Source organism: Meriones unguiculatus, chromosome 9, assembly GCF_030254825.1.
Source record: "Meriones unguiculatus strain TT.TT164.6M chromosome 9, Bangor_MerUng_6.1, whole genome shotgun sequence".
Lineage (NCBI taxonomy): Eukaryota > Metazoa > Chordata > Mammalia > Rodentia > Muridae > Meriones > Meriones unguiculatus.
Window position 1 is genome coordinate 27,540,620 of NC_083357.1, and position 23,329 is coordinate 27,563,948.

Here is a 23,329-nt window from a genome sequence, read left to right on the forward strand (position 1 = left end):
GTGAGTTCCACACATATAGCCCTATTTAATGCATGTAACATGCCTAGGTGTGAAGCATCTTCATTTTAAAGATGGGGAGCAGGGACAGAGACTTCACAGAAAGAGTTTGTGCTTTGGAGCTTAAAAGAGTAAAATGTTCTTGTGGTTTATGAGCCCTTTTTCTTCTCCATTCCCCTGCCCACAGGAAGGAGTTGGGGTCCCTTGATGAGAAATATTGTATAAATTCAAACATAATTATTGATTGTACATTCTTTCATTAAACAAACAAAATGCATGCTAATGCTACATGCACTCCAATTTCCCATTTTGTCTTCCTTTGAGAAATAAGCCAGTAAACCATTACACACTTAGCTTCCTGGGGAAATGAATTTAAATGTTAATATAAATCCTTTTAGAAAAAAACAAATTTTCACAAATAAGTATTTGAACAAGGAGGGTACTTAACCACGTTCAGAATGAGAACCGCTCAGTACCAGCCCCTCAGCGACTGTTGAGATAAGCTCCTAAATTTAATATTTTATAATAGACTCACACCTCTTTTGTTAGAAATGGAGAAACAGCATCATTTTCTTCCCCCCTTTATTGGAATATATTTAAAAATCTTTCCAATTTTATTTTGCTAATAGGCAGGGCAAAGTCCGTCTATAAATGTCTTCTGATTTATCTCAGGTAATCCCACACTTTAGCATTCATGTGTAGTACTTAACCTCAATTTAAATGTAAATTTTGGGCAACTTCAAGTGCCTTCTCTGTGAACTTTGAGGGTTCTCTTCATTAATGAGGCCAGTACTAATTATGAACAGTTTTGTAAGTTTTCCTTAAAACAATTGCAGAATTGACCCCCAAATGAACAAATTCAGAATTTATTTGTTTAAACTAAAAAATAACAGAACTCTTGTTGAAATATATAATTCAAGGCTGTAAGGCGTGCATGCAGGATGAGCAGAACAACTTAGAGTGATACGGAACCAGAGGACAAAAGCGAGTGGGAACTGGGTTAACCCACATGCTGGTCCTTCTTTTCCAACACAGGAAACTGTGCCTTTTTTCATTGGAAAAACATGGTCCGAATCTTAGCCTATACTAGAAATATAGAGCTTAGTGGCAAGGCATGAAGATAGCACCCACCATGAAAGCCAAGCACAGAAACAGATACGATCAAACAAAAACAAAGCTCAGATACTCATGGTTGGATGCAAAGCGCAGAAAAATGGCACATGCTTTCAATCCCAGCACTAGGTGTAACTGCGGAGGGTCTCAGCAGGTTCTAGGTCGGCTTTGTCTACATCGGGAATTCTAGGCCATCAGGGATACAGAGTGAGACCCTGTCACAAAATACAAATAAAAGAAAACCCACAAACAAAACCCAAAACAAAAATGGAAAAAGTGCCAAAGTGGAAAACAAAAAAACAACTAAATCACAAAGAGTGATGGGTGCTCAGATACTCACAGGCACGTCCACGTACTTGGAAGCCGCCTTCACCTAAGGAGGAAAGAGAGTCGGACATGAGGCAAGTGTTTGTCTTTCCTGTTCACAGCTCTCTCATTATCTGAGTTCAGATGACAAGCCGGTACACAGTGCTGACCAGGAAAAACAAAAAGGCACTAAAATGCAAAATGCTCTAGTATTTTCCAAGCCATGATCACTGTTTGGGGAGAATGAGCAGTTTTACTGGTTCAGGTTCTATAGCTGGCACAAGAGTTTGGCATTGTCCTCCCTGCCTTTAAAACAGGGAGAGGTGACTGTCTAGACCTGGGCTTACTGAAAGAGGGCGCTCACGTCTATATTAGTAATCAAGAGTATCAGCATTCCTGGTACCCTGGGCTTTTATAATTTGCCTTCAGAGTGTCCCTAACTCTTCTATGCTTGGTGTCTGACAGTTCAGATTTTGAAGCAGAAGGCCTGTGATGAGGCCCTCAGCCTAAAAGACATGCATGGTTTTCCTCAAGTTTTGTTTTTTTTTTTTTTAAGCAGAACTTTTGGGGCTGTCCCAAGGCTACTACTATGTGCCTCTTGGTTTTAGGTTCTGAAAACCCATATGAAAAGTACAGGAGATGGTTCTAGAAGTCATTCTTAGGTGAAGAGCATAATGCTAGAACAAAGAGTGTGCACTCAGACCGAGGTTGCAGCCCATTGCTGCCACATGCCAACTGCATGACATACTGGTGACCTCGTTTCTCTGAGCTTAAAAGGGGGAGACACTAACCATGGTTGATTCAGTTGCTGACGCGACATGAACCCCCACAAAAATCCAGGGATGCCAGAAGCATGCAATCAAGCGGAGTTAAAGCTGTGCTAAGCAAATCAGGGTGAGGTCCAGGCGCTTCAGGGAGTCTATACGGTTGGGTTTGAGGAATAAACCCAGGGAGCGTGTCTAGTGTAGAAAGGGTTCCTCCTTGAAAGTCAGTTTCTTTTGCCATGGGCAAAGTCAGCCAAGTCCCTTAGGCTAGTTTCTAGAGTTTTGGAACCGGGTGGAAAACCGCCTACTCTTTATGACGGCTGGCCTGATCAGGTGAGGAAACATGAGAGTGTGTGGTCAACATTAAAGTCGGGGGTGCACACATCCATTAGCTAATAAATGCCAACGCCCTTTCCCTTCTCTAATAAGGTCAGAGCACCTTGTGACCTTATTATGACTCCAGTTTCCTCTTGCTACGTATTCTCTGAGACCACATCCCTTCACTGTTTAGTAGATCACAATTATACTTTGGTATTTTTTTGATCAGTGTCTGACCTCTATAAAATGTCATGAAAGCAAAGACTAACTCAGCCTTACTTAGCTGTCTCCATTAAACTGCTACTTGGCTTGGAATGGGGCCACTGGAGGGAAGGAACCAAAGGGAAAAGCTTGTGTCCACTGTTGTCTTCAGGGAGGCTAAGAAACAAGCACTCTCAACCTGACTGAAATGCTGCTATGATCAGCAGAGTAGCAGTTAGAGCTGAGTTCTTTGTAAAAAGTGCTGGGAGAAGAGACGCCCTATTGGTACACAAAGGGACTTCCATAAAGTGATTCCCTTCTTTAAATCTGTCCATGCCAATCCTAGTGCAAAATCTAGCCAATCAGGCAAAAAGACGGTTTTCTGCTCCCCTCCTGTGGTTTCCCCCACATATGATAATATCTACAAATTACTAGATGATGCTTTTCACTTTGCAGAATATGGCTTGATGGGCTTGAGTTTAAGAAATTTGTGTATCCATGTTCTCAGCCACAAGTCAGGGAACCATGCACTGGTTTGAGCCCAGGCTACCCCTCGAAATTTCCCATCTTCTCAGTGCTCAGGGAAATGAAAAGCAAGATGAAGGAGATGAAGCATCAGTGGTCAGAGCTGGTGCTGGCAAAAGAGCTGTTCTCAGTGAGAAATCTCCTCTTTTGCTCTGTCAAGTTGATGCTTGGCAGTTGGTAGGAGTTTTGCTACAGCTGAAATGATCAACCTTTAAACACGCCTACTCTTCACTTACCACTAACACACAGTTCCAATCCAGAGAGTGACACCAGTCAAGTTCTGTTCCTTACAAATTCTATTTCTTTGAGAGCTTGTGGCATGAATGAAAACTTCATGTACCTTTACACTCGCACTAGCCTCCACTCTCAGCTTGAGTGTGTGTGTGTGTGTGTGTGTGTGTGTGTGTGTGTGTGCGCGCTGGGGTGTAGGCCAGAGATTAACACTAGGTGTCTTTGTTGATCACTCTTCACTTAATTGTATTTTGAGACAGGATCATTCACTGAACCTGGAGCTCAGTGATCTAGCTGGATTGGCAGGGAAGTCCAGGAATCCTCTGTCTGTGCCTTTGCAGTACTGGGACCAGAGCAGGCTGTTGCTGAACTTGGCTTTCGCATGGGTACTGGAGAGTGAGCTCGGGGCATCAGGCTTTGTGAGCCATCTCCTCAGCTCTTGGCTTATTACTGATCTTTCCCCATCCCCGTTATAATAGGGAAAAAAAAAGCTTGGAGAGGGTTGGAAATCATACTCCTATTGTTTTTTGGGAAGAGGTAGATTATTGTTTTGGGTGCTGGACATTAAACTTTTGGAAAGATGGGGAGGGTAAAGATGAAGGGAGCCTGGAGGTATCGTTTAGAAGGAAAGTGAGACAGACGGGACCTTGCTTGGGAAATGAAGGGGGAGTATTAGAACCTAGAACCTTCTTGTAGTTTATTGAGAGAACCACCATGCAGACTTGAGCCTCATTATAGCAGTTCTAAAACACTGAATCAGGGTGAAGGAAATGATGGGGCCCAGAAGGCATGTCGAGCAAGCAGATCCCAGCGGACACTGGCCATCTCTGAAGGTCATGTCCCCCTCTCTCTAGAAATAATGTTGCAGGCCTGTTTCTTTACCAGGCTGACGGGCCCCTCCTAGACTGCTTCTCTTCTCTCGTTCTGGCCTCGTTGTGAGGTAGGAAATACTCCCTTTCCTTATCCTCGTCTCTTTCCTTCTCTTTTTTTCTGAATGAAGGTGGAAAAGCAGCAGGAACAGACTCTAGACCCTGGCCCTGGGACCTCCTTCCCTGACTAACACCAGAAGCACAGTGTTTAAGCACCACAGTTCTTTCCAGCTTCATACCTTTAGGCCAGCTGCACTCTTGGTAGAAGAGAATGAGCAGACCCTCCTGACCCCTAGGACTTTAGGTTCATCTATTCAAAATCCAAGTATGCCTGCTTCAGAGTGACTCAGCTGGTAAGGGTTTTGCCTTGCAAGCATGAAGGCTTGAACTTGAGCCCCAAAACCCATGTCAAAAAAGAGGTAGAGACTGAGTGATATCTGGGGCTCACTGGTCAGCACGCCTAGCCGATCAACAAGTTCCAGGCCAATCAACAAGGAACTCTGTCTCAAAAGAAGGTAGCTAGTACCCAAGTAATAATATCTTAGGTTGGTCTGTGGACTTTGCACCACCCATGTTACCCCCCTAATCACACACACACACACACACACACACACACACACACACACACACACACACACCATCATTTTCCAGGAATGAATCAGGCACTGCCTCTGAATCAAATAAATGACATCTCTCCCAGTCTATCCAAGTCCTTCATCCATGATATATGATCTATATCTTTTAATGGGTAAAGAAGATATTTTTTTTCTCCAAAGCAAACTTCTGTGTTTAAGAAACTTTTCATAGTGGTTATCTAAAGTGTGTGTGTGTGTGTGTGTGTGTGTGTGTGTGCTGAATGAGCATATGTGTGTGTAATGTGTATGTAAGCACATATATTTTGCATGAATATAGTGTTTATGTAAGAGTTTGAGTATGTGTATATGTAATATCTTTACTATCATTTTTTTAACCTTAAAAGAAGCCATCTTGTTGTCCAAGATTATGGGTTCAGGACTAGCTGGGTTAGAAGTCTGGCTTTTAGCCCATTTTCTAGCTTGGTGCCTTTGAGCCTCCTTTGTAAGTGGGGCAGTAATAATGTTACTCAAAGGGATGCTGGAGAGTGAATGAGATAATCCAGCCAAGTCCATCCAACCTCGCTAATGGTACTAAGAGCAGCCATCGTTACCGAACCTGCTGGGAACAGTGGCTTACTGCTCTCTCTGCTGGTAGGAGCTTCACCCCACTCTATCCCATGGCAATTCCTTGCTATAAAAGACAGCTGGGACCTCCCTCAGAGTACTCTCAGTTGTCTGAGCTGATTCTCAGGTGGGAGGACCCAGGCAGAGTCTCGTTCCTCCTCAAAGAAGGTCCACATATTTCTATGTATTCAGTTATATGCTTCCTGAAACTACCTGCCCTTCTCCGAGACCCAGGCGCTTGAGCTAGGAATAAGGACTTGCGCTCAGGCGCTAGGTGTGCATCCCTTTTGAGCAGGCTTTCGCTTGCCCTCAAAGGAGAGGCAGGAAGTTTAGCATCATCTGGCCCTATTTTCCCGGGACTCTTTCTGACCAGCCCTTCCCCCAGGACATCACTGCCCCCTTCTGTGGCAGTATCCCTTAGCTCTGAGACCCTGGCTCCCCGCAGAGCCATCCTGGGAGAAAAGATCAGAAAAGGAGATCCAAATCAAGAGAGGCTGTAGAAACTGGGCTGGAGCTTCCACATCTACCTGCCTGCAACTAAGGTCACTACAGACCAAAGGCCACAGCAGGTGCTGTGGCGTTAAGCCACTTGCTCACGATTCCTTTGATGACATCCAAACACATGATCTCTCCAAACACTGACTAATTCAGGTCTTTCTAACAACTAACAATAATAAGTTGAAACCTAGTTTTGAGTGCTCTCTACTTACTAATGAGGTTGAATTATTGCATGCTTTAAGTAGTCCCTACATGAACCTTCTGAACAGGGGCCTTATTAACATTCCCATTATACAGCTGAAAACACTGAGGCTAAGAGACTAACCAACAGGACTTGTGGTCACAGAAATTACATTTTGGACCTGTCATTGAGCTGCGTTTTTCTCAAATCTGACCAGCTACTTTGAATAGACGGTGTGTGTGTGTGTGTGTGTGTGTGTGTGTGTGTGTGTGTGTGTCTATGTGTAGATACAAACCAACATGCTTATCCAGGAGAATACGTAGGGATTTAAATAACGATTGTGCTGTCTTGGGCAGGGCAGAAGGTCCAACAGTGTTTCTTTCCTCTCTGTCCCAGCTAATTACCTCACTGCTCCACCTGACTCGGTGTGTGTAGACGGGCTTAATGGTTCCTCTATTGAGCACTTCCATTATTTTTCAGGTGCCCAAGGTAATCTTTTCATTGAACACTCACCAATGCTGATGACTAAGGGATTTTCTTCGGCCCATTCCTAATAAGGGGACCTGAGTTAATCATTGTGTAGCTTTGACAGGGAGCCCGGCAGGGGCTTAAACCACTTCTCCCTCTTCATTAGGGGAAAAAGCAACCCAGGTGCAGGCCAGGAGGACCTCAGGGTTTGATACTATTAAATCAATGCACAGACAAAAAAAAAAAAAAGGTGGATTAGGTCTCCCCCCCCCCCCCCAAACAGAAAATCTGGTGGGCAAGACTCAAAGATAGAAGAAAAAAAAAATCTGAACGCAGACGATTGCATTAGTTACTGCCCAGGCTTTCCTTTCTCCCCACGGTCTCCTAAAACAAGTAAAGAGAGTGATTGATTCTCTGTGTGAGTGGGCTCCACCCCTTCCTGCCAAGCTTCACAAGACCTCTGAGCCGCCCTCTCTGCCTTTGCTTTGAAACTGCTGACCATCCCACCACCTCAAATGCTGAGTCCCAGGGCTGGTCCTGGGGAGGTGGGATCTGATGCCCTCTTGTTTTTCTCACTTCTTCAACATAGGCAATCTTAGAGATGTGAACTCAATCAAGGAAGTTCAGTAAAATGGTGACTTGATCATATCAATTCCATCCCTCAGTTAATTTTCTCTCTTACTAGTTCAGTTTTTTTTATCCATCTTTTTCTTCATATATGGAGTACAGGTTCTTTTAAAAACCTTTATTATATTAATTGATTGATTGATTGATTGTGTGTGTGTGTGTGTGTGTGTGTGCACATGGTGCCTGAATAGTCAGAGAAGTTTCTAAGTCAGTTCTCCCCTTCCATCGTGTGCATGCCAGGGATCAAACCCAGGTCCTTGGGCTTGGCTGCAGTTTCTTTTTTCCCTGAACTGTCTCACTGGCTCTAGAATACAGACTCTAAAGGAACAAGAGCTTCTCCTTCTTATTTCCTCACAACCAGGAAAAAAACTATTGGAAGGAATTTGGTATGATACACTCTACTCAAGTTAGAGGTTTGTTGTTTGTTGTTCGGAGAAAAAAACTATTGGAAGGAATTTGGTATGATACACTCTACTCAAGTTAGAGGTTTCTAGAAGTGAGTGAGTGAGCCTCGACATTCTGAGGGGACAATTAAGAAAACAGCAAAATGAGGATTTCTAAGTTCTAAAGGAACCAGTATTTGCCACACATGTGAGAAGGAGTTAGGGTTCCTGCTCACCTAAAGTGAGGGGCAGGAGGCTGATGTTTTGGCTGCCATCTGATGCTGCCAGATGTGCCAGGTAATAAATCTCTCTAAGCATCAGTTCCCTCCCTGGTAAAGGAAGAGAGCTAATGGCAATACTAGTAACAGAGCCTCGTGTGTGTGTGTGTGTGTGTGTGTGTGTGTGTGTGTGTGTATGTCGGGGTAGACAGAGGACAACTCTGAATATTGATTTTCAGGTACCTTCAAACCTTTTTGTTTGAGATGAGGTCTCTCACTGGCCTAGAACTTCACCATGTGGGCCAGGTGAGCTTGCAGGCATCTACCTGTCTCAGCCATCTCACTATGCTTGGGCTTACAGGTTCAAGACATCATGCCAGGTTTCCTAGACAGGTTCTGGGGATCTGAACTCACGTCTCCACATTTTATTGACTGAGCCATCTCCTCAGCCTATGAGAGTGCCTTCCATGCATGACACTGCTCCAAGCATTTTTTTTTTATTTGTTCCCTTATTTCAAGTAAATCGTTAAAGGAATTAGTGGAGGTGGAGTTTGTAGTTTGTGGCAGCAACCCAACCGGCTGTGTGTGCTAGCGGACTGGATCATCGGGCCTTCCATTAGCCCACAGTGAGAATGTTTCAGGTGTGAAAGAGTCCTGATTATCTCTCCATTCCCACTGGCACGCCCCAGGTTGAGGGCTAGTCCTCCTCTCTGACTTTCTTCCTCATGTATAACCTCATAGAAGTTATAATACAGATCAGGAGACTCTAAACAGATCTTTGCATATCATAGACCTGAGGTCCAGTTCGCTTATGTTATATGTTTTCAAAGCTTCCTGCCATCAGTCCTGCCCCTCCCTCTCCACGATCACTGCTTCTCCACTGAGAATTGGATTCTATTCCTCCATTCCCCATGGCCTGTGATAGTGTTGAGCAATAGACTGTGATAAAGGTGGCACAGTGTCCTTTCTGACTGGAGTCTTGAAGGCTGGAGGTTCTTGTGTTTTCATGCTTGGAAGTTAGCTGCTATTTAGGTGGGACCACCCAAAGGCTACCACACTGTGGGGAAACTCAAATGGAATGGGAAAACCTGGCAGGATGGGACTCCTCCCTAGGGGAAGGGGAAGGAAGCTGGATAAAGAGAGAGACTCTGGATAAAGAGAGATACAGCAGACATCCAGTAGCATTCCAGCTCAGCCACCTACCAAATGCAGCCAAGTGGACCACCCCAGTGACAGAGCCAAACAGCTTCCCATCCCAGCTTGCCTCAGATTCCAAACTCACAAGACTATGACTTTGCAAAATAGATTGTTTTTCATTTTCTTTTGAGATAGGCTCTAACGTAGCCCAGGCTGGATTTAAACTCACTATGTAGTTAAGGATAATCATGAACTGGCAGTCTTACTACCTCTACTTCCTAATTTCTGGGATTACAGGTGTGCACCCCCATTTCTGGGTGTAATGGCTACTTTAGATCAATGGTTCTGGCATGGGATGCTATGCAGATAGGTAACTAAACCACTGAGGAAGGTGCCACCTCTTCTCATACTTCCTCAAGGCTATCCACTACACATGTTCCTCAGAAAGACTATGGGGGGCTTGCCAACAGGCTCTAAGAGGCTAAATGAGTCTCAAGAGTTACAATAGTAAGAAGATAGCTGGAGCTCCAAGTGCACTCATTACTAGTTCCATGGTCTTGGGGAATCATTTGATCTTTCGTAGTTTCTATAATCTCTTCTGCAACTGCAAAACTCGAGGATGAACAGTATCTTCCTCTGAGAGTGCTTGTGAGACTCAGCAGGTTGGCATCACACACAGTGCTAGCAGAGCACCTGGCATGCAGGGAAAACTCAAAATATCTTTCTAAATTATTGTTATGTTAACTCACTCATGGTTAGCTGCAAGGGAGTCAGCTCTACCAAATACATTTCCACTGGCTACTATGGTTCATGGGCCAAACTCAGCCCACTGCCTGATTTTCAGTGTTCCATCAGCTGAGATGGCTTTCACATTTTTAAGTTGTTGAAAGAAAATAAAAAGAAAAAATATATATTATGATAGATTAAAAACTATGGAATACTACTGAGCAATTAAAAATAAGGAAATCATGAAATTTGCAGGCAAATGGTAGGATCTAGAAAAGATCATACTGAGGGAGGTATCCCAGAAGCAGAAAGACAAACATGGTATATACTCACTTATAAGTGGATACTAGACATATAATATAGGATAAACATACTAAAATCTGTACACCTAAAGAAGCTAAGCAAGAAGGAGGACGCTGGCTAAGATGATCAATCCTCATTTAGAAAGACAAACGGGATGGACATTGGAAGAAGGAGAAAACAAGAAACAGGACAGAAGCCTACCATAGAGGGCCCCTGAAAGACTCTACCTAGCAGTGTATCAAAGCAGATGCTGAGATTCATAACCAAACTGGGCCGTGTGCTGGGAATCTCATGAAATAAGGGGGAGTTAATAAGACCTGGAAGGCACAGGTACTCCACAAGAAGAGCAACAGAACCAAAATATTTGGGCACAGGGGTCTTTTCTGAGACTGATACTCCAACCAAAGTCCATGCATGGATATAACCTAGAACCCCTGCTCAGATGTAGCCCATGGTAGCTCAGTATCCAAGTGGGTTCTCTAGTAAGGGGAACAGGGACTGTCTCTGACATGAACTCAGGGGCTGGCTCTTCGACCCCCCCACCCCCAAGGGAGGAACAGCCTTGTCAGGCCACAGAGGAGGACACTGTAGCCAATCCTGATGAGACCTGATAAACTAGAGTCATATGGAAGGGGAGGAGGACCTCCCTACAATCAGTGTACTTGGAGAGGGGCATGGGAGGAGATGAGGAAGGGAAGGTAAGATTGGGAGGGAATGAGGGGGCTATACCTGGGATCCAAAATGAATAAAATGTAATTAATGTAAAAAAATAAAAATTTAATAAAAAACTATTGAAACTGACACTTCAACATCCAGAAATGAAGTGTTATTTGAACATGTATGTGTCCATTTTTCTACACATTGTTCCTTGCTGTCTTTATGCTCAAAGGACATTACCGATTAGTGTTGCAGAAACCATGTGGCTCCCAAAGTCAAAAACACTTATCATGTTCCGACTTACAGAAGGAATTTTCTCTCTGTAGATAAAGATAGACTTAAGGGGAAGATAGTCCAGTGTGTGAAAAGAATTAGAAAACACCAATTTCCAATCCTATGCTCACCATTAACTACTTGGCAGGCTTTGGCTAACTGCCTAGCCTGTTAGCTTAATTTCTGTATCTATTATAATGAGGATCAAGTTAATTGTTTTCCTCTTAGATTCCTTGCAGATTTAAAAAAGTGTGACTCTCAGAGGGCAGATGACTCAGGTTCTAGTAAGAATGTGGGGCAGGAAGCATTTCTCACACCTTGAAACAATTATAAATACTCTCAGGGTAAAAGAAAAAATGTTATTAATAGTTTAGTATTTATACAAGTTCTAGAAATAAGTATCTAGGAAAAACTATAGTATTAGGGGAAGAAAAACATTAAAAATAAAAAAGAGCATGCACACAGGGACCAGACAATGAAGCATGGTCAGCAGGGAGACTTGGCAAGGCGTAGAGGGATTGCAGACAGGCAGCCTATGTTGGACACTTTCCCGTGCCAGGCAGAGTTTTGAGTGTCTCTTAGGAGCCAACACACTGACTATCCCAGGAATCCTCTAGCTGCAAGCTGATTATCTGACCTCTTTGGGCTACTCTAGGGATTGCTGAAAGGGTATCACAAAGGGGCATGAAGAACTCTTATCACATGCTATCTGCTCTCCCATTACCCTACTATCTAGGTCCCATCCTGCTTAGCTTTAAAGATCAGGAAAGGCCAGATGCTTTCAAGGTGGTATGGGTGCAGAAGCATGCTGGCTGACGTGTCACTGCTGCTGGAATTACCAACTCAAAGAAACAAGCTTCTTGTAAATGGGCAGAAAACCCAACTGCCAATTTTCCAAGACTTCCTACATTTGTCCACATTCTTCCCCCACTTTCAGGTTTCATGCTTTCATTTTAGGGCATGAATGGAATGGAAAAAGATGGCATGTATCTAACTATGGCCTCTTTGATATGTCCTTTCCCAGTCAGCAGTGGAGAAGCAATGACCCTTTCACTGAGCAGCAGAATAAAGGGTCTGAAGATGGGATTTGAGGAAGTACGGACTTAAGAGCAGGGGCTCTGGAACTGGATATATGTGGCCCAAGCACTCAACCGCTCACAAGAAAGATTATTTAACCCCATTTTCCCCATCTGCAAAAATAGGAATAACAGATTTCCGTACAGAGATACTGAACCGTTAGAACAGACCCAGGGCATAGCAAGAACAATGAGTCAGACATGTCCCCTCACTCCCTCTCTTGGCTGGGGAAGTAGCTTGTTCTGCCTAGTTGGGCTTGGATATCGTACACCATTCAGCAGCTACTTGTGATGACTGAAATGTGAACACTGAGGGTACTTGGTGCATGTTCCATACTTCATCCCTGGTGAGTACACGTGGTTAGTAACCACTGGGGACAGCTGGGATGGACAATTTTTATCCAAACATGTTCAAGACAAAGAGTTCCGTCTGACAGTAGACCCAAGACATTTTTTGGGACTATACTTAAAGATGGCGGAATGTGTTACTCTACTTCACGTTAGACTTTGAAGCAGGAAAAGAAAAGGGTTCGGGTGTCATCAATCTCCTTTTGTGGGGAATACAAGAAATAAAAGCCAACAGCTCTAAGTTGTTGCTACAAAGCTTCGAAGAGTAAGCACGATGCTGCTAAAACTAGGAGGCAGATGGAGGGGGAAGGGCAGTGGTAAGGTAAGGAAAAGCTGCAGTAAGGAGGAAGGCCAGTTATTGTTAAGATTGGCCAGTCAGGAAGAGGCACAGGAACGGGCTGTGGTGTTAGGTCTAAGCAGGAGGATCACGAGTCTAAGGCCAGCTGGGCTGCATGGCCAGTGGGGGTCAGTCTAGGCTCCATACAAAATCTTTGTTTTAACACATAAAACAAAAAAACAAACAAAATCAAGCAAAACAAAACAAAACAACAACAACAAAAAAAAAAACAGTCATGTAAGAGTACTACTTAGCAGCAGGGTAAAATAGTGTTTTTAAAAGACCTCCCCCCATTACACGTGGGTATATAGAGGCCAGAGATACACTCAGTGTCTTCCCCTATTACTCTCCTTCTTGTCTTTTGAGGCAGGGTTTCTTGCTGACCCAGAAACTGCCATTTTGACAGAACTAGCTGGCCTGCAGGCCTTTCGGGCTCCACCCATCTCTTCCTCACTCAGTACTGGAGTTACAGATGTATGTTACTTAGCTCAGTTTTTCCATGGGAGCTCAGAATCTCCATTCAGGTACAGGCTTAGTCAATAGTCACTTTGCACACTGAGCCATTCCCCCAGCCTCATGAGTGGGTCAGAAGGGAACCATCTGATAAAAATATTAGGGAGAAAGTGGCAGACATTATTTCTTTAAAAGAATTTGAGAAATTGAGTGTTTCTATATGATTTCATTAATTTTTTTCTTAATTCATTTATGCATACATGTATGCACATATGTGTGCATGTGGAGGTCAGAGGGCAACTTACAGTTGTCAGTTGTCTTCTTTCCCGTGTGTGTGTGTGTGTGTGTGTGTGTGTGTTCTAAGGTATGAACTCAGGTTCTCAGGCTTGGCAGTAAGAGCTACGTTGCCGGCTTCGCTATTTTATTCTTTGAGATATGGTTTTACATTGAATTTGTGATGAATTGTTAAAAAGAGCAAAACAAGTGTGGAATGGTTAGCACTCCAGTGGAGAAAGGTGTTTTATGAGAAGAGGTGTCTCTTTCTGAAAGGAAACTTTCTTGGTGGCTCTCTTCAATGGAGTCATGGTTTGGATGGAGTGTGCCCTCTCCCAAGGCTAAAGGAACACTTGGCCACCCCCCAGCCCTAGTCTGCATGCTCTGAGTGCGTCTTGGGAAGAGGAATGTGTACCAAGTGCCAACCGAGGGGCTGACTGCTTGGGTGAGACAGAATGTGCGAGTGGGCGGGATGTACTGGGACTGTGCGTGCGGGTGAGCAGTTGAACAAGCCTTAGTGGCTCCTGCCTGGGGCCAAGTGACAATTACAGTGAAAAGCCCTTCCAATGCTTTCTGAGGACTAGAGAAAAACACCATCCTTGAAGTGTATGTGGAATCATAGACAGCAGGATGGATTCCCAGAGCTGCGGCTCTGGAGGGGATGAAATGTCTTTATTGCTTGCCAAAGATCAAGGGCATCCTGGGCCAATTATGAAGTGCTCTAGTCCACGTGAATGCTGAACTGAATGTGGCATCAGGAGTGTGGAGCTGAGTTCTTCAAGATTAAAAGAGCTTTGCAGACAGAAAGGGCAAAGCCTGCCTAACACCACGAAAACTTAGCCGTCCAACTGTATACTTCAAAAGAGTTAAAACAGTTCATTTGCTCTTGTGTATCTTACCGCAATTAAAAACAAAGAAAAAAAAATCCACAGTGCTACATGGATGCGCAGATCCACAAGGCCCCTTTTCTCATTCTCTTTTAGGTGAGGTCGACGTGTGGGTGCTGTTTTCACAGATGTAGAATTGTGACACTGGCAATTTCTTATGAGTAGTTCATGGCTCAAATAAAAAAAATGATCAATGAGTTTTGAAATTAAGAAAAGTGAAATATTAGATTGTTTTTCAGAAAGTTTCCTTAAATGGCCTACAAATGGAAAACATGTTTTTAAAAAGTTTGGATGACAGGAAGAGAATCCTGGCCACATTTCAGCTTGACACCTCCGAGTTCCTATGTGTCTTTTGGGAACAGCAGTTAGTTGCTGTTTTGTCATAAGCAACATAGATGTCGTTAATACTGGTATATAGTCATACAGAAAATATGGACAGATTTACCTATGCAGATTTACCTGGATGCCTAATTTGCACTCTTAATTCTTGAGAGCCTGTTTTCTGATTTGGGGAAAGTGGAGTCTGGGCAGCGGGAAGCTGAGGGCCTTCCACTGAACCCACAGCTGGGAAGGAAAAGAGCTGGGGTTAGAACTTCTTTTGTCTGGCGCAAAGGATCCTCTACAATAACACACTAACGTGTAGACTCTTTCTCTGAGCACTTTTTCCTTATCTGTGAGCAATGGTTCTCATTCCGGCCACTGTAATGTTTTCTATAAGATGATTTGCTATAGCATGCTGAGAAAGATTAGCTGATGACCATGGTAAACAAAAAACATTCTGTTTCACCCATCACAAACAAAACTTCATCCATAGTTGTGCAAATAGCATGGATATTGTGAGGCACCCCCTTGAGGACAACTGCAGAGCTCAGAGGGCCAGGGGAAGGTAGGAAAGTTCCTGGCTTTCCCCACGCATCTGCAGACAAGAACATCAAGTTCTGGCTGTGGGACTCTCAGTGGCTGCTGGGCTTCTGTGCATGTTTATAAGCATCAACTGTGATTTAACTACTGTGCTGGAGAGTTATGCCAACTTGTCACAAGCTAAAGTTATCCAAGAGGAGAGAACCTCAATTAAGAAAATGTCTTCTTTAGGTGTATAGATATTAGTATGATTATTCTATATTATGTCTATTATCCACTTACATATCATACTAAAATCTGTACACCTAAAGAAGCTAAGCAAGGAGGACCCTGGATAAGATACTCAATCTTTATTCAGAAAGGCAAATGGAATAGACATTGGAAGAAGGTAAAAATAAGGAACAAGACAGGATCCTACCACAGAGGGCCTCTGAAAGACTGGACCCAGCAGGGTATTAAAGTGGATGCTGAGACTCATAGCCAATCTTTGGGCAGAGTGCAGGGAATCTTATGAAAGAAGGGGGAGATAGAAAGACCTGGAAGGGTCTGGAGCTCCACAAGGAGAACAACAGAACCAAAAAAATCTGGGCCTAGGGGTCTTTTCTGAGACTGATACTTCAATCAAGGACCATTAATGGAGATAACATGGACCCCCTGCACAGAGGTAGCCCATGGCAGCTCAGTCTTCAAATGGGCTCCCTAATAAGGGGAGCAGTGGCTGTGTCTGACATGAACTCAGTTGCTGGCTCTTTGATCACCTCCCCTAGAGGGGGGAGCAGCCTGACCAGGCCACAGTGGAAGATTATGAAAGACAGTCCTGATGAGACTTGATAGGCTAGGGTCAGATGGAAGGGGAGGAGGTCCTCCACTATCAGTGGACAGGAGAAGGGGCATGGGAGATGAGAGAGGGTGGGATTGGGAGGGATCTAGGGTAGGGCTACCGCTGGGATACAAAGTGAATAAATTATAATAAAGAATTATATTAAAAAAAAACAAAAAAAAAGAAAGAAAGAAAGAAAGAAAGAAAGAAAGAAAGAAAGAAAGAGTCTCACTGAGCTGTGATGGAGCAGACCTTTAATTCCAGCACTTGGCAGAGGCTGGTGGATCTCTGAGTTCAAGGCCAGCCTGGTCTACAGAGTGAGTTCTAGGACAGACAGGGCTACACATAGAAACCCTGTCTTGAAAAACAGAACAGAAAAAAACAAAACAAAACAAACAAACAAACAAAAAAAAAAAACAAAGAAAATGCCCCCATAAGGTTGGGTTATAGGCCATTTTCTTAATGATTTATGCAGGAGGGCCCAGTCCAGTGTGGGTGTTTCCTGGTTTCTATAAGAAAGCAGGCTGCAGAAAGACACACATGGTGCATACTTACTTCTAAGTGGATATTAGACATATAATATAGAATAAACATACTAAAATCTGTACACCTAAAGAAGCTAAGCAAGAAGGAGGACCCTGGGTAAGATGCTCAATCCTCATTCAGAAAGGCAAATGGGATAGACCTGGGAAGATGGAGAACAGGGAACAGGACAGGAGCCTGCCACAAAGGGCCTCTGAAAGACTCTACCCAGCAATATATCAAAGCAGATGCTGAGACTCATAGCCAAACTTTGGGCAGAGTGCAGGGAATATTATGAAACAAGGGGGAGATGAAAGACCTGGAGAGGACAGGAGCTCCACCAGGAAAGCAACAGAACCAAAAAATCTGGGCCGAGGGGTTTTTCCTGAGACTGACCCTCCAACCAAGGACCATGCATGGAGATAACATAGAACCCCTGCACAGATGTAGCCCATGACAACTCAGTGTCCAAGTGGGCTCCCTAGTCTCTGATATTAACTCAGTGGCGGGCTCTTTGATCACCTCCACCTGAGGGGGGAGGGGAGAGGAAGACTTTCCTTCAGTGAGGGACTACAAAGAGGACATGTAAGCCAAATTAACCTTTCCCTCTCCAGTTTGCCTTTTGGTCTTGGCATTTTCTCACAGAATTAGAAACACTAAGTCAACTATTCTGGTGAGAGAGAGCGTAACAATGCTCCCTCTTGCAGCCTCTGCCAGCACGTTGCTCAGAGCCTCTGCTGTTCTTTAAGCCAAAGGGCTGTCGCAGTGCTGGGTAGCTGGGCAGGAGGTGGCACACCAATGCTACCAAAGCAAGAGCATCATATTGCACCACTCTGCTCAGGAGCGTATTTCCTCCAGCCTTATTTGCTGGAGAATGGTTAGGACGCTTCTGTCTCCTTTGCTGGGGGGGGGATTGTCCTGTCCTTAGAGACTACATCCATGGAGAGTATGTTCACACTGCCCAGGGTGTGGGGCACTTCTGAACAGATGCCTCATGAAAAACGGATCAAGTAGAACCATTTTTTCTTCCAGCTTCCCTCACTTCTGTTTTGACCCTTCCTTCTCAGACAGGACTCTGCGAAGACAGAGGGACCCCTTTAGACCCAGCCTCTTTCCAGGCTGCTAAGCCTGAAGGGTCTGTCCTAGTTGAGGCTGAGCAAAGTCTCACTGCTGAGCTTGATGGACACCTCACTGACAGATGAGGAAACTAGGCTCCAGGATGTTACGGAACCCCTTTAGAGGACCCATAGATAGTCACAGCATGAGCTGACCTAATGGCCTTCCTAAAGGACCACCTGGTACTGCTCCCCAGTTTTTCTGTTTATATGACACACTTGGCATGTTTGGAGAAGCTCAGAGTTGTGAGTTACAAATTTCTCATTATATAGCCTCTCCAAGCAAGCATAAAAGCTACCCTTGTTGACTAGAAGTGGGGGTGTGGCCTGCCCCTGACAGTCAGTTTATCTTTTCCCCTTGAACATCCCTCAACAAGAAGAAGTTGAATAGAACTCAAACTCCAAGAGGACAAGGGCCATGCCTTGCCCTGTCCAGAGCTTCAGCACAACCATGGTACTGAGTGGGCATGGACTGTTGAGATCACCAAATAGTAACTGTTAGGTCCAACGTGGGTCTCTCCACATGCAGTGCTTATGACAGTGTCCTAAACAAAACAACTCTGATGTGGCAAACACGAGTGCTATTGAGTAAACAGAAGTATAAATTCACTTTCCTCAGGAGTCTTGTAAAGGAGATTTCTGTTTACCAGGAGCCTACCTTAAGACACCCTTAAAGGCAACCATCTCCTGCAAGGACATCTAGTTTTCAGCTCAGCTCAAAGACCCCACTGTGCTGATTTTCATATAAAATCTGCCTCACTTTTTTTTTTTGCCCCCACCCCTTCCTCGAGAGATATCCTTGGCAGTTTGATTTCCAGTAAACTTTTCCTTCTTCCAATAGACCATTGTAAGTCAGTGGTTTCACTGAACCCTTGCTTACAGTCATCTTCTGAATGAAGGCATTACTTGCTTCTTACTAGGCCTCCTACACTTGAACTTGAAGGTACAAATGTATGTGTGTTTGTGACAGGTGCCAGGGATCAACTTCAAATGCTGATAACCTTTCTTTTGAGTCCTCTCACTAGGACTTGGGGTTCACTAATCAGGCTGGGCTGGCTGGTCAATGAACTGCAGAGATGCCCGCTCCTCTAGGGTTGGTAAGCATATGGCATCATCCTTGGCTTTTTATCTGGGTGCTGGAGATTGAAGTCAGTTTATCAGGCTAGGTCTGTTGCATAATGGAGGTTTTTCCTTGCTTTCCTCATTTTAGGTAAAGAAGCAGGAGGCTCCTGTAACCAGGTGGGTCATACAATGTGCTTTCCTTCTCTGGCCTCATTTCCTGTTTGCTGACAAATGGGGTGGGTAGGAAGTTCCTGTGCTTCCAAATTTCTAGAACCAGTTCTACCTTCCCAATTGTGGCTACAGCCCGTGGCCTGGTTTTAGCATTTTTACTTAGCATTCCTCTTCTGATTGATTTAGTTGTAAAATTCTTAAATTACAAAAACCAAACCAAACCAAACCAAACAAACAAAAAAAAACCCCTCAACAACCATAAACCCTACGTATACTATAAGTAGAAAATCAATGCCACTCTACATAAGAGAAAGGGTGTATATATATATATATATATATATATATATATATATATATATATATCTCACATGAATTTATTGAATCTAGGCAGACATGGTTACCCGCTGAGAGGGTTGAGCTGAAACATTACCCTTAATGTAGACACAAATATGAAAAGAGAGTTCAGAGAGAATGACCCTCTAACATGTGGTTGGGGTACTTACTGCCTAATTTAGCATCTAACATTGACAGCATCTTAGACACAATGTGCATATACCCTATGGTTGATTCATCTCTGCCTTCCTCTAAAAAGACAACAATAACAATGCTCCCCAACAACAACCAACTGACTTCTTCTTCATAAGTTGGTTAAGGTTGATAGTACAGAAAGTCCCACCATGACCAACTTCAGGCTGTTAATATAACAACATAAACGTGGAGCTAGGAAGTGACACAGAGAACTGAATCTTACTAGTGGTAGGAATCAAGCAGTCAACACCAGTCATTGGAAACAGGAAACCAGAAGGTCTCAAATGTTCCTTTTATTCATGTGCTCTAGGAAGTAACTTATAGTGTGTGTGTGTGTGTGTGTGTGACATCAATATATACCTGTATACTTGTCAAATATCTACATTACTGAAAAATTTATAGAGACAGGTTATATGTCGCTCTCCCTGTCCTGTAACTCTCTGTGTAGATCAGGCTGACCTTGAACTCACAGATACTCCTGTCTTTGCCTCCCAAGTACTGGGATTAAAGACATGTGCCACCATGCCTAGCTAAAAAGTTTTTTTTTTTTTTTTAACGACTCTCAGTTCAGTAATTTACTTATAGCAGTCATTTAAAACATGGCGGCTGATTGATTAACTGATTCTGGTATTAGATACACGGATGCATTTTTCTGTCTATCATCTATCTATATCTACTTGCCATCTAGCTATCATCTGTCTTTCTGTCTTGTATGCATAGTATCTATCTGCCTACCTACTTACCTACCTATCTATCTGTGTATCATCTCTTTTCTGGAGGACCAAACACATACATGCTAGGCAAGCACACTAACACTGATCAACCTCTAAGCCCTAATTTTAATTAAGAAAGAGGTGTCTTAAAGACTATGTGTAAGTGAAAGACAAAATGCTAAGAATATACTAATTGTAGTGGAAAATATCGCTGAGGTCAAAATTCTGGACACAGAAATATATTGGAAGCTGAACCCTCACACTTTTGCTTAATCTTGTATGGAGAGAAGTCCAGCCTTAGAGAAGAACTGAATAGTATATTAAGGAAAGCTATTGAAATGTTCAGATTGGGTCATTTCAACTTCCATACTGTCCTGAGAAAACTGATGCTCAGATTCGGAAGTGCCACTGGTAGGGCACCTGTCACATACCGATACTCTGAAAAGTCCATGGTTTACTCTCTATGCAATTGTCCTTGGAGCTTTCTGATGCTGATGTCAGCAGCTTCACTGCAGATGCCCTACCTGGATCTCAGAACTAGCCAACAACAAACTTCTCTCAGCCTGGGCTTCATTATCACTCTCCACATTTTTGGCAATAAGGTTCCACTGGGTGTGGCTCGAGGTCAGGGTGGGCTCTACAACCTTTGAAACTAGATATAAATTCATTAGGTATTTCTTTCAGAACAGAATTTCTGTGAGCTACTTGCTTAACACCCAAGAGTCGGAACAAAATACCATGTCTACTTCATGAATGTTTTCAAAGACAGTTCTGTGTTTTTACAAGAGAATATTAAAGAAAAGAGTTGGCTTCAGATGTTTACCTTTTTCTTCTATATGTTGCTTTGGTCAAGAGGTGTGTTAATTGTTAACTGTGCTTTCAAGGCAGCAATCTGAAATGAGGGTATTTATTGTACTAGTTGACAAAATATTATGGTGCAGATTGCAAAGTCCGTGCCACATTCTGAAATGCTTGGAGGTGGCCTATGAAAGAGACTAGCAGAAGATAGTGGAGATCTGTTCTTTTGAGCACTGGAACTGTGGGAGGCACAGGTTTGTTTGTTTGTTTGTTTTTCTGTTTCGCTATGAGTAAAATGAATTCAGAAAATACGTAGGGCTCTTTAAGTCACCCTGTAATAGCAGGTCAGAGCATCAGTATCAGAAGACCACAGCTTGCCTCTGCTTCTACCAGGGAGCTGGCCTCTGTACCTGTCCCTTCCTTGCCAGGTCAGATGCTGGTTCTCCTGTAGGTCTAGTGTGAGAATCGCTTTGGGGCTGGGGAGATGGCTCAAGAACTGATGTAAGCATGGTGACCGGGGTTTGATCCCCAGAACTCCATATACAAAAAGATGCATGTTCTGGTGCTCACTGGTAACCCGAGTGATAGCGAGGCAGAGACAGTCATGTTCTGGCCGGCCTGCCTAGGCACTCCAGGTCGTCCTGTGGCTTCCTCATGCACATTCACATATGCACACACTCATCTACAGGTACAACTGCATGTGTCCATACAGGATCATGTCCACCCTCAAGTAATTTTCTTCATTGACCTCTAGATGAGAAGGTTGAGTAGCTCTGCTTCATAATTCCACTGCACTTACTATGTCTACCTCTATCTGAATAATAATGATGCTTGTGAGTGCTTGCTGGGAATATGTCTCCAGCATGCAAACACACACTAAGAGGCACCGTCTCTCTTGTTACTGAGCTCCTAATACTTAGCATGTAGTACATATTCAAAAATGTGTTGACCAAAGGACTAAACTAAAACCAGATTATGTAAAAGCACAAAGGCAGTGGGAAAAGTGAATATTTCAAAATGGGGATAATGAAGGTAAATTATTTATAAAATAATTATACTGGTTAGATTTTATTGTTTTATTATTTTAGTGTGAGCATTATACATAAGCATATTATATGTGGGGGGGGGCAGAGGTAGGCATGCAGAATCCTCCTATATCATTCTCTGTCTTGCTTTTGAGGCAGGGTCTCTCCATGAAGCTAGAGCTCATGTTTCTGGCTAAGCTTACATCTACCTAGCTTTAGGAGTCCTTCTGCTTCTGCCCCCAACCCATGCTGGGATTGCTGCAAGGACTCTAGGATCTGAACTCATATTTTCAAGGCTGTGTAGCAAATGTTCTTAATCCCTGGGCCATCCTTTTCAGCCCTCCAAATACTCATTTCCTCCACTTGGAAATAAAATAACAGTGGATGGAGCCTAGAAGCATCACCAGGTGATTTCATTGGTGGGTTCTGAACATCTAGGCAAGTCATTCTGGCCATAATAAAATAATAACTTAAAGTATTCATATGACTTGGACTGAGTGCCATCTATAACATGGGAATAAGAACTGAACGTTGAAAGAGCCAGGCTGTAAGGGCAAACAGAGAAAATGCATGGAAGTCAGTAAGTTAGTCCTGATATTCATGCCTGCTGCTGCAGCATCTGAGGCAGGGCATTCCACTTAGAATGTATTAGCCAACTGGTCTGACCCACAGGAATCCAGGCGCTGATAGCCTGACGCTGTGAGCCTTTGAAGGTGAAGTATTCATATCCCTATCACCAGCCCACAGCATAAAAAGCAACCTCTCCTATCCCAGGTGCTTTCTAGAGCCCAAACAAAATGGAAACACTGTCTGAGAAAACATCAGCAAGCTGTTGGGAAACCTTGCCAACTGCTTCCAGAACCAGTTTTAAGTCTCTGGTCCATTTCTGATCATTTGCAATGTGACAGATGTGTCTCAAGGTGCTCTGAACAAATGCAGTCACTGATGCTGATGAGAACTGGCTCTAGCCTTGGTCACGACTTTTAGAGGGATGAACCAGTTCAGTTTTATTTCACTCTCAAGTGGAGAAACAGCTATAATCCTGGCAAAGAGGATGAGGAGGAGGAGAAGGAGGAGGAGGAGGAAGAAGAAAGAACAACAACAGTAACCACCACCACCAAACAGCTGATATAAGCAATTAGAGACCCGGAAGATTAGACACCCAGTAAGGATTAGGCTCCTGGCAATCTTGAAATGGGCTTTATTCTTCCTGCTCTGATTAGCTTCTGTGGTGTTCTGTAAGTAAAGATGGATGTGCTTGGAGGGAGGACTGTGGTTGGCTGAAGTCCAGGTGCCTTGGAGGAGCTGCTGTCCCTGTTCTGCAGGTGTAGGGTAGGAGTTAGACC

The 23,329-nt window shown here is 43.7% G+C and overlaps 1 protein-coding gene across 12 annotated transcripts in view; it reads right to left on the reverse strand.

The window, feature by feature from the left end:
- The window catches only part of Cadps (calcium dependent secretion activator), a 452,771-nt gene that overhangs the window by 42,735 nt on the left and 386,707 nt on the right, over nt 1–23,329 (reverse strand). For all 12 annotated transcript variants that reach the window (XM_060390975.1, XM_060390971.1, XM_060390969.1 and 9 more), the window contains one exon: nt 1,451–1,483. In XM_060390975.1, coding sequence (XP_060246958.1) covers nt 1,451–1,483 — 33 coding nt within the window. The remainder of the gene's footprint in view (nt 1–1,450; nt 1,484–23,329) is intronic.